Source organism: Hyaena hyaena, unplaced genomic scaffold (genome assembly GCF_003009895.1).
Source record: "Hyaena hyaena isolate Hyena2069 unplaced genomic scaffold, ASM300989v1 scaffold_532, whole genome shotgun sequence".
NCBI lineage: Eukaryota > Metazoa > Chordata > Mammalia > Carnivora > Hyaenidae > Hyaena > Hyaena hyaena.
Window position 1 is genome coordinate 1140502 of NW_024081165.1, and position 16075 is coordinate 1156576.

At 35.9% G+C, this 16075-nt stretch overlaps 1 protein-coding gene across 1 annotated transcript in view; it reads left to right on the plus strand.

Moving 5' to 3' along the window:
• IPO11 (importin 11) overlaps positions 1-16075 on the plus strand; it is a 197697-nt gene that overhangs the window by 127805 nt on the left and 53817 nt on the right. Inside the window, exon 27 of the mRNA XM_039255589.1 lies at positions 3961-4082. Coding sequence (XP_039111520.1) covers positions 3961-4082 — 122 coding nt within the window. The remainder of the gene's footprint in view (positions 1-3960; positions 4083-16075) is intronic.

Sequence of the window (16075 nt, forward strand, 5' to 3'; positions counted from 1 at the left end):
AGTTTTCCTGTTTTGAGCTCTATGCCTCTCTACCTTCTTTGTGGTCTGATGATTGCAGGGTTCTGAGGGCCAGATTTGCTTACATTATTGTTATTCCCTTGGCAGGCAGCCCGGCTTCAGGCTTTTCTGTTTTGCCCAGTCACTGAAGATTCTTTCCATCTACTGGCCATCCCCCAAACACTGTTGCTGTCTTTACCCAGTATAATTTCTCCTCTTGGACTCTGTGGGGTTAATCCTTTGCTTTTTATATTCCTTTACTTTCATTGGGGGTTACAGGGGAGTCCAGCAAATGCATATGTTCAATACTGAGATTGTTTTCATAATGTCCATAGGCTTCCAGGACAAATAACCTAATTATAAACATGTAATAAAATGTTTGCCATTGAGTAATTGGAATAATATTACTAGTTTATCTTTCTACACAAGAGTTGTTCCATTTGTCCTGTTTAGAATTTTGAGATGGTACTGAGTGTTTACTTTAGAGCAACCAAGTTGAGTTTTCTAATAGATACATAAGATTTTGTCACTTCCTTCTTTCAAACTTCTTCCGTTTTGAGATTTCTCTTAGATTTAGGATTCAGTCTAAACTCCCTAATGTAGGTTTGCCTATAAAGACTTAACCATAATCTGGTTCTTGACTTCTTTAGCCTCGTCTTTTAGCCTTCTTATAGAACTTCATGATTAGCTTTTCACTTGTCTACAGGCTGTTCATTCCCTCTCCCTCAATCACTCCCTCTCAGTTTCTTACCTTCCTTAACTTGATTCCTCATCTTGTTTTCTTCTGCCTTAAAACTAAAATCCTCTGGGGATTCCTGGGTGGTTCAGTTGGTTAAGCATTTACCTCTTGGTATCAGCTCAGATTATGGTCTCACAGTTTGTGGGTTTGAGCTGCACACCGGCCTCTGTGTTGACATTGCGGAGTCTGCTTGGGATTCTCTCTTTCTCTCTCTCTTTCTGTGCCCCTCCTTGCACTCTCTATATCTCAATAAATTAATAAACTTAAAAAAAAAAAAAAACTAAGCTCCTCTGGTTAACTTTACCTTAGTCACCTAAGCTTTAGTTGGGTCTTTCTTACGTATTCCTGTAGTATTGGGGAATATGCATTTGTTATCAGGGCCAGGTTTGGGTGAGGCAAGTGAGGTGCTGTGAGTGAGCACCTCCTTAAATTTTGAACCCCGCACACTTTTTGCTTCATATCCTTGTTTTGGCTCTATCCATATGTTCCCAGGGTGAGCAGACTATGTGCGGCCTATGGCCCAGATCCAGTCTGCTGCTTGTTACTGTAAAGCCTATGAGTTAAGAAGGTTTTTATAGGGATGTCTGGGTGGCTCAGTTGATGAAGCATCTAACTCTTAAATTCGGTTTGGTCATGATCTCACACTTTGTGAGATCAAGCCCCACCTCAGGCTCTGTGCTGACAGCTCAGATTCTGCTTGGGATTCTCTCTGCCTTTCTCTCTGTCCCTCCTCTGCTTACACACTCTCTCTTTCCTTCTCAAAATAAACAAAAAGCATGGATTTTATAAAAGAATGGTATTATTTACTGACACATGAAAGTTTTCTAAAATTTTGTACTGGAAAAGTTCCAGTCCATTTCTTTAATATTGTTTATGACTTATGTTGAGAGTTAAATATTTAGGACCAAGACCATATGGCCCAGAAAGCCTTAAACATTGACTAATTGTCCCTTAATGGAAAAAGCTTGCTTATCCTGTGTTCGAATTGCTTATTTAACTAAAGCCCCCACAAATTCACTGTTTTGTGCTGTTGACAAGTATTTTTGTAATCAAGGAAATAAATTTAAGTTATAAATAAAAATAGACTATGGAGACATCTACCTATGCTGATTGCATCCTTATTCCAACCAGGTACTTTATTGTAGTTTTAGTTGTATGTATTACATATTAATGATAACTTGATACTTGTTTTTTTACAATGGTTATAGTGTATTTTTTAATATCTTGCTTACTATAAATTGTAGTAAGTCAAGAGAGCCTCTCTGCCATTTGTTTCCAAATTAAATGTAAGTTGAAGACATAAGATATATATCAGAAATGACCAAATTGTCATGGTCCATGGTGCCCTTAGCATGTCGGTAATATTTTCATAGTGCTCGTAGCCCAAAAGAAATATAAATATCTAATGGTTTCTCTTCTTAATTGGTTGGGTCCAAACATCTTAATATGTACTTTTGTCGTAATAATTTAGTGGTTATTGAAACATACAAGTCTAAAGAAAAAATGTTTATTTATTTCATTCTTAAATTACCAGAATTACTGACTAATGGAATATGTATGCTTATTAGGCACCAGTCAGATTCTCAAACTTTGGAGTCAATTTGGACACCTCCACCTTCATTTTGCTTTACCTGGATTTCTCAGTGGTACTTTGAAAAGATATAAAGTCATCATAAAGAAGAATTCTTGTGGTATCTGACAGATAGTTCTCTGTTTCTCTGAATAATTGTAAATCTTCTCTGACTTTATTGCACCTTAGGATGCAGCACACATTTAGTAGAACTCAAGTATAAATAACTTTCTTGAACATGTCTTTCCTTGACTTTATTATTTTTACACAATGTTGAAGTATTTCTAGGAAAATATATAGAGGCATAAAAGTAGAAAAATGTGGGGACTTAAGGTTGATTTTATATTCTCCACATCCATAAAGTAGAGATTTTGATATTAATTGCATTTTTTCAAAAGTGCTATAAGCAGACAAGTGTTTATAAGCAAACCCTGAGATTCACTTTCAGTCAATATAATCAGTACAGTTGTATCTTACTTGATAGGTTCTAACACTTTCAGTCATCGTTCTCCAGAAAAACTACAAGTGCTTGTGTGTGTTGGAGAGAGATGTGTGTGCATGGAAACACATCACACACACACGGACAAGAGAGAATATGAGAGTATAGAGGGGAGGAGGCAGGGAGAGAGTGATTCTAAGAAACTAGCTCACTTGATTATAGGGACTGGCAAGTTCTAATTTTTTAGCAAAGGCTGAAAATTGAAATAGGATTTCTGGGTTAGTCTTGAGGCAGGATTTCTCCTTTTCTGGGAAACCTTAACTTTTGCTTATAAGGGGAAATTCATTTGATTGAATGAAGCCCAACCCACATTATCTAGGGTATTCTCTTTCAAGTCAACTCTTGGTACATACCAGCACACTTAACAATTGTGTATTATGTTGATTTATTTTTATGTAGCATATAAATGTCCTGGAAACTGATTGATTTGTTTTTCTTTGAAATTCTGCAGGTTGAGGTTACAGCCTATCTTTTCCTTTAAAGTAGTAACAAATCAGTCCAGAAAATTACAGTTTAGGTAATTAGACATCGGGGCTCCTGGGTGGCTCGGTCGGCTGAGTGTCCCACTTTGGCTCACGTCATCATCTCACGGTTCGTGGGTTCGAGCCCCATGTCAGGCTCCGTGCTGACAGCTAGCTCAGAGCCTGGAGCCGGTCTTCGGATTCTCTATCTCCCTCTTTCTGACCCTCCCCTGCTCATGCTGTCTGTCTGTCTCTCTCTCTCTCAAAAATAAATAAAACATTTAAAAAAATTTTTTAAATTAAACATCTAATCATCCAACTGAATAACTATAACCTAAGTAAAAGCTGACAATTTTTAAAAATGCGTGTACTTCTTTAGCGTGCCAGGAATGTATTGGATTGGTGTTTTATTAAATGAAATTACTAATGTCATTCTTTAGCCATATACTGGTTTGGAACAATCTATTTAGATCTTAGAATAAGTTGGCTCCCAAGATTAATTAGAGTCATTTTCTGGTTTGCTCAGATTATTCCTTTCCAGCTCCAGGCTTGTCCCAAATTCTTGTATTTCAATTCTGTCATTGGCTGGAATTGAACTTTAGCCACTGCCTGTGAGGTCTTAACCTTACCAGTAGTGCTCCACAAGTAAATAGCATTTCACATATTACAAGATGCCTCCTGCTCTTTTTTTCAGATGGATCAGCTTTTGGGAAATATGATTGAAATGTGGGTAGATCGAATGGACAATATTACGCAGCCTGAAAGAAGAAAACTTTCAGCTTTGGCTTTGCTTTCTCTTCTGCCGTCTGATAATAGGTGAGGAAATATTTTATAACAATTTGTTTTCATTAAAGCATCAAAATATTAGCACTGACTTTGGCCATTGGTATTGCTGCATGTTGCTGGGCAGTGTAATGTTACATATATGTGTTTTCATTTTGTTAGTGGACCGTGATGGTACAAGTGTTGGTCTAGACTAAAAAGATGTGAATGGGAGTGATGGGCACTTCAGTTCAACTGGGTCATATTCATTTCATAATTTATTTAATTTTTGTCTGAATTTTCATTTTTTTATAACCAGATTTTGTTACTTATTTTAGGTCTTTTTTGTATGAGATCAGTATGTAAAATTATGTCAGTAACACTTCATAAAGTATCCTCTTGGCAATTCAAAAGAATGTTACATAATTTGTTGTTACTTACTGTGGATTACCTCTAAAGAACCTTGCAGTTTCTTTTTTCTGTTTGCATAGCTAAAGTCATTTTTGTTATAGTTTACAAACTTTGTTAAAACTCTCATTTCCATAAAGCAAATGCAAAATCCTTTGATTTGGACATTGAACACGAATACCTTTTTTTTTGTTTTGTTTTTTATTTTTACCTCCTGTCATTGTGGAGTTTGGCATTACTTGCTTATTTATTTATTACTTATTTATTTAAAAAAAAACTTATTTAGAGAGGGAGAGGGAGGGGGAGAATCCCAAACAGGCTCCACACTGTCAGCGCAGAGGCCATTTCAGGGCTCAGACTCAAAAACCACGAGATTATGACCTGAGCTGAATTCAAGAGTTGGAAACTTAACAGACTGAACTACCTGGGCACCCCTGGTTTTTTGTACTTTTAATTTTAAAGATGTAAAAGCAGGCCTTAAGGTTTGATTTTGTATCAGAATAATACTAGATCAGTATGTGTTAGGGAAGTTTTAGAACACATGTATCCTAGTGATAAGTTAGGATAAAATAAATCCTATAAATAACGGAAATAAATGAACTTAGCTTTAGAAATCTTTCTTTAAAAATGTAGGGGTTTTTATTTCTAAGACAGTAGTTTGAATTAAGCTCAGAGGCACTTGTTTTGTCCTAACTCCATAGCAATAGATAATAATTATTGAGCACATACTGTAATGCTGTATGTCTTTATATATTGCTGCATGTTTGACATTTATATCTCATTCAATTTTTAATATAGTCTTGAGGTATAGGCATGGTGATTTTCTTTTTATAGAGCAAAGAAAGAACTTAAAGATGTAAGCTAACTTGCCTAGAGTGTGGCATGTGGCATAACATAAGGTACATTTTGACCTGGGCCAACTCAATGTCACGGCTTGCTCTTAAAAACAGGGTGATGCTCCTTCTCAGGTGGACGTGCGCAAGACCAACACATTTCCTTGCTCAGAAATTGAGTGGTATCTTACTAATTTTTGAAAACCAAATTCTAGCTACCTGTATTTTTATTTATGTTTGTTTTCCTTTCTTAGTGGAGAAACAGTGACTTGAGATTATTCAGGCCTTTAAAATGGAAATGTTAAAGAACCTGGTCTTAGACAGTAGCCAACACTCTCTAAATATTTGTTGAATAAATTAATGAAGGGGAAAAATGTTGAGGTTAATAAAACATGTTAGAATTTTCTCTAACATAAAGTACTGAAATTCTTGAGGGTAAATTAGAGATAACACAAGTTAAATGCAGAAAGATACCTAGTTTTTGTCTAAAACATAATTGTTTTACATTTTTTATGAGACTGTTATTTGCTTTACTGTTTAATTTTATGTGTGTAGTAACAAAATAATTTTTGTAAAGAAGTCACCAAAATATTTGGCTTCTCTAAGGAAATAAAAGGTTTCTGTAAGTCCTAAGAATACTTAGCCCTGGGGCTCATGTCATTCTGTGTAAATTGAGGGGCAGAACTTTATTAAGACTTGAAATTCTCTTAAACATTAGAATTAGAAGTTGTGAGGAGATAGTTGTGATAAGAGGATTAGGTCTTATTTTTGTCTTTAAAGGAAATATTGGAAAATGTTTTGGGCACTAATGAATTCATGCCATCATTTTTTAATTTTCTTTTTTTAATATACATCCAAGTAAGTTAGCATATAGTGCAATAATGATTTCAGGAATAGAATCCAGTGATTCATCCCCTACTTACAACACCCCTACGCTCATCCCAACAAGTGACCTCCTTCATGCCCCTTACCCATTTAGCCCATCCCCCTACCCACAACCCCTCCAGCAGCCCTAGGTTTGATCTCTAAGAGTCTCTCGTGTTTTGTCCCTCTCCCTGTTTTTATATTATTTTTGCTTCCCTTTGTTTATGTTTATCTATTTTGTATTTTAAATTCTACATATGAGTCTTTTATTTGTCTTTCTGTGACTAATTTTGCTTAGCATACTACCTTCTCATTCATCCATATTGTTGCAAATGTCAGGATTTCTTTTCTTTTCTTTTTTTTTTTTTTTGATTGCCAAACAATACTCCATTGTATATATGTATTTATATACTACATCTTCTTTTCTTTTCATCTGTCAATGGTCATTTAGGCTTTTTCCAGACTTTGGCCGTTGTTGATAACGCTGCTATAAACATTGGGGTGCATGTGTCCCCCATACAGAAATGGGACACCTGTATCCTTTGGATAAATACCTAGCAGTGCAATTGCTGGATCGTACGGTAGTTCTTTTTTTAATTTTTTGAGGAATCTTCATACTGTTTTCCAGATTGGCTGTACCAGTTTGCATTTCCACCAACAGTGTAAAAGAGTTCCTCTTTCTTCGTATCCTTGCCAATATCTGTCATTGCTTGAGTTGTTAACGTTAGCCATTCTGACAGGTGTGAGGTAGTATCTCATTGTGGTTCTGATTTGTATTTCCCTGATGATGAGTGATACTGAGCTTTTTTTTACATGTGTCTGTTGCTCTCTGGATGTCTTCTTTGGAAAAGTGTCTATTCATGTCTTATGCCCATTGCTTCACCGGATTATTTGTTTTTTGGTGTTGAGTTTGAGAAATTCTTTGTAGATTTTGGATACTAACCCCTTATCTGATAGGTCTTTTGCAGATTATCTTCTCCCATCCTGTCGGTTGCCTTATAGTTTTGCTGATTGTTTCCTTCACTGTGCAGAAGCTTTATCTTGAGGTCCCAGTAGTTCATTTTTGCTCTGCCTCAACCTAGTAGATGCCAGTGAATCTCTAACCTCCAGTTTAGAATCACTGCTTTCAGGAATGACCATTAGGGAAACTATTAAACTCTCCTTTACCCTAATCTAGTTCTGATTGAGAAATTTGGTAAAAATTAGATTTCAGAACTACATTGATATCCAATTGCCAGTAGTGACTTGCTGATGACCATGACCATGTTACTTGACTTACCTGTGCCTACGTTTCCTTGTTTTTAAAATGCAGATACATTCTTAATGAGAGTATTGTAAAATTAAATGAGTTTACATATGTAAGGTCAGCTGTTTTTATTTCTTCCCTTTCTTCCTCTCTCCCGGTCTCATCTATTCATCCATTTACTGCAGTAAAGAGTTCTAAAAGCCTTAGTCTCTGTGTGTATGTGCATTCATTTTTAATTCAGTACATTTTCAGGTCTACTGAGTATCTGTATTCCTGTTCATTAATTCATTTTTAAAATGTGTGTGAATGACGCATGTTCTAAGGCATGTCCCTTTCTGCTTGATGATGTTATAGTACTCTGCATTATCCCCAACTTAAGGATATCTTCTATGTACATTCTTGTTCTGTTATCTTGATTACCTTCTTAACATAGTGCCATCTTTTTTTTTTTTTTTTTAAACTTGTGCATTGAAGTTGTCTTGATTCTTTTTATTTCCCTGTTCCTTTCTTCAGCTGGAATAATTCCAGTTTTGAGTATCCTTCCTGTCTTAGGGTCATAATTATATGTAGAGGAAGTAATCTTTTCTTCATTTCACTTTTATATGACCATAACATTATTTACATACATCTCTTCTTAATATTTTCCAAAAAATTTTCCTCCAAAGGCATAGATTAAACAAAACTACTTGGAGATGAGAATGAGAATAATCAAACTTCACTTTGACTGTCTTCTCTAGCAATTCATCTTGTGACTTTAAAGAGACATATTTATAATGTGATTCTAAGAATTTCAGATGTAAATGTTCTTTGAGAGCAGGTATTGCAAGAGTTTTGACTTTTATTTTTAGATTTAAGGAAGTCACCAATGGGGAATATTTAACATAAGCTTGTTGAGTAATTAAAGAGATTGGAAAAGCTACATGGTTTTTAGGTATGATAGCTTGCTTTCCAGGAGAAATTGCGTTTATAACAAACTCCTCTTAGTATCAGATTTACTAAACCTGCTTGGGTTGGATACTTGGTACCTCTCCATAATTCACATTTATCACGAAAATAGTACAAATAATATCTACTTTTGAAAATGAATTATTATGTTAGAAAATTTTAGTACAGTTTCTGAGAAAAATCATTTTAAAACCTTTAAAAAGTTAGACTAGTTGAATCAAGATAACAGGTTCTAAAGAGTAGTATTTTGGTATAGTTTAAACATAGTTAAATAAAAGGCAGTTTACAGTTTTTAAGTTGTAGACATGTTGTTTTACCTGAGTTATGCTTGGCTTAAACTGACCATTTCTAAATGACTATTTAACATGATAGAATTTTATTTTCATCCCTTAAAATAGGATGTGTTTTCCTTTTTTACTTCTAGGTCATATATTTTTAAATATCTTATAGTCTTTTCTCATGTTTGTAAATCTTTGGCCTAAGATTTCAGTAGCTTTTCTATAGTAAAAACCAGTTCTCAATTTTTTTTTTGTCTTTCACAAGAATAATGTCCTGGAAATGTGTGTGGGGGGTAACAGCTTCATTGACATGTAATCCATAGACCATACAATTCACCCCCGTAAAGGGTACAACTTGGCCATTTTTAGCATTTTCACAGAGTCAAGCAAACATCATCACAGCTGATTTTAGGACATTTTCATCACCACCAAAAGGAAACTTATATTCTTTGGCAGTTTTCATTCTGTCGTCCCCCAGCACAAGGCAGTAAGGTGGTAAGGGTAGTAAGGACAGACTTGATGGATTATAAAACATACCTCCTAGAAAGACAGGCCTGAGAATAGGGCCACCTTTCTTCTCTGTGATGCCTTGTGCAGTTACCAGTTGCTGTCTGATGATACTGTTAAAGATGATCTACTCATTGTCTTGTGGGGATTTTTTAAAATACATTTTGCTGCTGCCCAACTTGTCACATACTGAAAATGCTTCGGTAAGATTCAGGTCTTGGAATTGCGATCTAGTGTTTGCTTGCATGTTTCTTGCCAGCATTCATGCTTTGTTTATTTGTTCATTTATTTGTCTAGGAGATATTACTAAATATGAATGCATCATTAGCAGGTCCTGAGTGCTTTAAGTAAAGTGCAGATTTTATTATTATTCATATACGGTGAGGCCATCAGATCAAGGGGAAATGGCCATTGAAAGACAATTTGTCTTTGGCAATTCCCAAAGGGAGGATACATGCCACACTACAGGGAAATACTAAGATTGGTCTGGAGGCAGAAGGAGTCAGGGGACAATATGGGCAAGAGCCTTTCTGGCGGTTTCCATGGGAAGGAATGGGGGAGTGAGGGCAAGGAGGTTTAAGATAGCTAGTTTAATAATTTCAGTAGGCTCTAGGGTGTAGGCACTGCTGCCAGTTGTCTGCTACCTGGTGCTGTTGCGATTAGAGCAGGGATCTAGTGGCCCGAAGTGTAAGAGCCTGAAAGAAGTAGTGGAGTATGGGCTCTGGATCAGATGCATATGAAATGTATGTTGGAAGGCAGTCATTTACTATCTCTAGGAATTGGGTAGCCCAGGGTCACCAAGATCCCTTTTGTCAAAGCAAAAGCATACTGGAAATAAGAAGCCATGATTAATAAACTGAGAATTAACCAGTTTTTGTTCTTAGCCCCATGGTTAACACCTTAGTGAGTGCATAGTATGTGTATCAAATAAAGAATGAATTTAACACTTACACTGTAATCATATGCTATTTTTTCTCCCAACTAAATAACATTTTTTTGAACTTCTAAAGAATGTTCATGCCTGAAAAATCGAGCTAATTTGGTTTCTCAGTTTGTCAGTCCTGGTGGTAGATGTAGCATACTTTTTGGTCATTGTATAAAGATATCATTCTTTAGTTTTGCACTATTAGCACACCATACAACACATTAACATTTAGTAGCCTTAAAAAGGAAAGTTTTTGTAGATATTCTGATTGGTAGTATTGTTGCAAATTAGGAGTTCTTTGAATGGAGCTACTTTAGGCATACTTTTAATCTTTTAAATTAATTGTATATATAAATTTTATTACCTGCCTCTCATTACCCTTCCCCCCAAAAAAGTATAAAATGAATCTAGATGTATTTACTTTGAAAAGCATGTATATTTAAATTTTAAATTAGTCATTTGAGCTTTATATATGTTTTTATAAATTTGGAAAAGAGGTTGTGGGATTTGGATTAAATTTTCATCATAACCCTTGGGAGAGGTCAGTGTCTCTGAAAACTAGTTTACTATATAACGAATAAGACAATTTGTACTGTTCTGTAATGCTATAATTAAAGTATGCCCAGAATATACAAAACGAGTATAATTAAATTCCAAGGCATTTAATAAACATTAAATAAATGCTGAAAATCCTTTTGCATCTTTATTGTCTTCGTGGTAATGATGGTTAATTTTGAAAGGTAAAGCTATTAGTGGACATGTTTGTTTATACTAATTACTGTGTCAGTTCCAAAAAGATGAGAGTCTTCAAGATTGATTGTTTCTAAAGTTGATTAATCACAATCTCAGTTGCTAATAGACTGCTAATTCTGTTGGACTGGATTGGAGTGATAGGTAATTTTATGTATTTGTGTATTCATTTTGAGTGATGGGTAATTAAAATACCAGATTCCCATACACTGTATAGATCCAATTTTATAAATGGGTTTCTGATAGTAGGTTGAGCTATTATTGGAAATCAAATTATTGATTAAAGTTACGTTGTCTCTTTTGCTGTCGAAAAGCTGTGTAAGTTTGTGTGTCAAACTCTACAGTCCAGATAGGAGAGGCCAATCTGAGAAGACTAACTGATGGGAAACATACTTTTCCTCTGCTTCTTTTGTGCAATTGGTAGATAAGATGATCAAGCCAAGGTATCTTATACTGACTTCAGAGTGGAAGTGGCAGAATGCACCTTTAGTGATTACCCTTCCCCTTAGGGGTGAATGATCGTTCTCTCCCCATATTTCATTTCCATGAAATACTTAACATCTCTGTAATGCTAGACCGTGAGATTACTGTTAGGAGCAAAACATATGCTGTCCTTGCCCTTGTGGAATTTACAGTCGAGGGTTTTTGTTTGGTGGTGGTTACCTTTTTCCTCAAGATTTGCTTGAACTGATTTCTAACATAGTTTGTATTATCTCACTATATAGCAATTTGTGGAAAGGGGCAGTAAGGTGTCACTGGGAAAGTTGTTTAGAAATTTTGTATTGTCACAATTGACCATAAAATGAGCAATTGTTAGAGGATGTATTGAATGGTGACTGTTTCCTTCTCTCATTGTTAGATAAGAAAAATGAAATGTGTAAGAATACTGGAGTATTTCAGGACCTTGGCTGCTGAGGTTCTGCTCCCCATCTTCCCTTTGACTGTATGGTTTACAAATGGTGTAGATACCCTTGGCTTTTCAAAAAATAATCTTTGGATTATGAATGTTTTCCTTTGTATACAATCCAATATAGTTTGTAGTAATTACTGGTTCTGATCACTTCATCTGGGGAAAACCCCTTTTTGATGCAGCTTTTAATGATTTTATTATTTGACTAGGCTGTGCGTATGTATTTTTGGGTTCTTGATGTTAATTTATAGGCCAGTTTTCTTTGCAGACATAAATTGAATAAGATACTTACTTTTGAGCTGATTAATATTCATAAACTGAATTTTGCTAGCTGTAATCTAGCAGAAGCTGGAGGATGTAGACAGAGTGGTTTAGGAAGATGGACAATTGATGCCATAATTGTGGATTTACTGCCTTTATCTATATACAAAGCAATTTTGAGAAAAAGGTAAATGACTTGTTTCTGGGCTTGCTGATTTTTTTTGTTGTTGTTGAAGGGTTATAATCCTTTTTAAAACTTCTTTTTTAAAGCTGAACATCAGTTTGTTTTTCTGTCAGTGCTTTGAAATCCGTTTGTCCCGCCTTCTTACCCCAAAAGTTCCACTGCTTTTAAAGTATTTTCAAGTGTTTTTGTCCCCTTACCTTAGAATTTGAATGGAAATAGTCCATTTTGGTTTTCGTTTCCAGTAAAATCCAGTAAAAATCCACTTTACTCATAAAGTAGTAAAGTAGTAGTAGTAAAGAAAATTTCATTTTCCAGTAAAAATCCACTTTACTCATAAAAGGTAGCAGATTTAAAATGCTCCACCTCCCTTTTCTGATACAAAGCCTGTGGTACTGATACAACAGGCATTCAGCAGTATTTTTAAGATTCTGATTCTGAGCTAGAGCACCCTGATGGTGCAGTGATAATACATCCCAGTGCACCTGTAGGGCATACTGTTCACTGCACCCTTGCACCTTAGATAACTGTGTGGGTCTTCTGTCTCCTGTCCTAACTACTAAAGAAAGTTCCTGAATGCTTGTAAATGTGGGACTACCCTCTCCATGTCTTCCATATTTAGGACCAGTGCCTTGTCTACAAATTAAAGGTTTCTGACAAACTGTTTTCATAAGGTAGCATTCATCTCACACTCAGTACTCCTAAGTAATCAGCAGCCATTGTATAGCAGTAAACTTACTTTAAACATAAGAGACCAAGAGACCAAACTAAGGATCAAATAAGAATGCTACAGAGGTGCAGGATCTCAAACTGTTTTAGAATGAGATTAAGAGAAATTTGTGAATGAGAATGAGGTATTGGGTGCAGGCCCTCAAAGTGGCTGAAGCCATAAAATATATATTATTTTATTATAGAAAAATAATAGTGCCAGAGTAGCTACCTCCAACAAGGGGATAAAAGGAGTACAATCACAAGTCCTGTATACTTCCCTGGTGTTTCTTGTGCAGCCAGTATACCTCCATCACTTGAGGAGCATCACACTCTGGGAGATTCTTTTCCTGGAACTTCTGCTTTCACTCCGTACAGCAATTTCAGAGTGAAAAAGACATGGTGTGATGGAGAGAAAAATTGTTGATGTGACATTGGACCTGTTCCCTCCTTTTTTTTTTTTTTTTAATGTTTATTTATTTCTGTGAGAGAGAGAGAGAGACAGCATGAGCAGGGTAGGGTCAGAGAGAGTGGGACACACAGAATCTGAAACAGGCTCCAGGCTCTGAGCTAGCTGTCAGCACAGAGCCCAACATGGGGCTCGAACCCACAAACCATGAGATCGTGACCTGAGCTGAAGTCAGGCGCTTAACCGACTGAGCCACCCAGGCGCCCCCCCTCCCCCCCCCCGTTTTCCCTTTCTGGTTCTTAATTTTTTTTTTTTTTTCATGTTTCCTGTGTGAAGCAGTGGTACTAATAACCAGCAACTCTGGGTTATTTAGAAGCTAAATTGGACATCGTATGCCCATTAAAATGTTGAATTTATATGAGTGTTAAATGGTACACGGTTAAAAACTAGTCTTTCAATCATTGCTGTAATATTATCTGTCTATTAATACTCCTAAGACTAATTTTATTACTATGAGTCATTTTGACCAAGTGTGTGAAGGTGAAGGTATCAATTCAGGCTTTCCTGAAGCTGTCCATCATTTACTCTGAGGCCTTCTCCCATTAAGGTTGTTTACATGTGATGCCTGTCAACACTCACCCTGTTCACTTTTCTTGTTCACTGATGATTGCTGTTGCCTCCATTTCACCTTTCAGAAATTGTCAGGTTTATAGCCCTGGAAGAAGCTTTCATTGACCCATCTTTACACACTGGTTATATAGAGTTGACCCTCTGTTTGTATTTGCCAGACATGTACAATAATCATTGAATGTGCAGCCAGACAGCAGCATGTGCTGCTTTATAAAGTTAGCAATCATTGGTGATGGAGCCCTTAGATCCCCATATTTATTACAGATTATGGAAAAAAGTTTAGAGGAGAGGCTATAGGTGGAAGGGAAACTGGAGAAAGAGGGTAGAATTATAGGTGGTAAAAGGGCCCCAGTTTTGTTGAAATCTTTGCCATCCTTTGACATTTTTTGTATTCCATTTTTTTCATTTGTGAAACTCCTTACGATTTCTCTGCCTACAGGTGGCTTCTGCCTTCTTGAAATTTTTTTACTCAATCATACATTCATTGTCATGTATTGCTTGCTCTGCTTCTATGCTTACTTTTTTATGTATCTCACATCCTGGATTCTTTGGAGGTTAGGCCCATTTGTTGAGGACATAGAGTGAAAGGCTTAAGGTCCAGGCTCTGGGACCACCCTGGGTAGATGTGAATCCTGGCTCTTGAATTCACTGCCTGACCTTGAACAAGGTATTTAACGTATTTCTGTCCTCATCTGTAAAATAGATGTAAACTGTTGGATTGTTTTGTGTATTAAGTGACCTAATACATGTAAAATACTTACAGCAATGCCTAGGAAGTGGTATATACTCAGTGAATCAGTTCTGGCTGTGGTAATGATAATGTTGTACATATTTGTTGTTGTTGTTTTTCTCTGCTTAACAGTTGCTTACAGAATACCTTGCATGATCAAGATATAATTATAATGAGTATGTCAGCTGAACATTCATTGTCTTATAGGACATCTTGAGCTCCTTCAGGTCAGGGACCAGATTTTGTTTATCTTTAGTGTCCTTAGAATCTAGCACAATGCATGACACATAGTGGACTCTCAGTAATGTTACTGAATTGGATATATTTGAATGGAGATAATATAAACAATATACTGTACTCTTCTCAGTATTGGATACTTCTGAAAACGCAGTTACTCAATGTCAGAAACTTGAAATTGTCTTTCACAACATTACCTTTTAGTGTTATCATTTAATCTACCACCAAAGCAGTAACTTTTAAGATCTCTAAGATCTATACAATCTATAAGATTGGAACTTGTAAGATACCTAAGATCTAGAAGATCCATAACTTCATAATATAGGTGATATATGTTGAAAAGATGGTAATAGAATAATTGTTCTTATATTTATGCGTTCTTGGACTTGTAATTTCTAAATGGAAAAGAAAATACATTTGTACAGATACCTGAAGTAGGAGATTATTTGGGGGCAGTGTTAATGAAGGTTCTACCAGAAGTGTGAGAGGAAAATTAATTCAGTGAGTCAGTTTCCTCGGCGGGGGGCGGGAGGGGGGGAGGAGGAAGCCCTTGTAGGAGTCTGAGGATCCTGTTCAGCAGTAGTTCTAATGAAAATCAGTAGGAATCAGAAAAAGAATATGAGGAACCATTTTGATTATTCTAGAGAGAAATCAAAATGTCACAGTTGAAGCTGGGGAGGATTATTATCCCTTAGTGATGATATGAAGATTTCACCAAACATGTGAGAGGATTGACAGCTAATGAGAAGATTTTAAATTATCTTAACAATATGAATTGGCTGTGAAATAGGATAGTAATTAAAGCACAGGAAATATACCTTCCAGTAAGTGTAGTGGGGAAGCTGGGAGACTTGAGTTCTAATCTAAAACTCTCCTGGCCAGTTTTGCCAGTAATTAGTGATGTGCTCAATACCAAGTAAGATGAGGCGGTCTCTAAATTCTGTTACTATCTCACCTTTTTGTGAGGTTTCGATTTCTCCGTTCTTGTCTAGTTGTGATCACTTGTTTCTAACAGCAGCAGCCTCTATGAACAGAAAGGCTAAGCTTTGTTTTTTTGGATATTAGATTTTTTATGGATGTCACCCTGAGACCTAAAATGTGTTGTTTATATTTATTGTTTGTTGTAGTCACTTTAGTTTACTTCAGTTTTTACAATGTGAGAAATACAAAATGTATTTTATTCTCACTTTTACTTAGTGTTAATTTACATTTTATTTCTAAGACC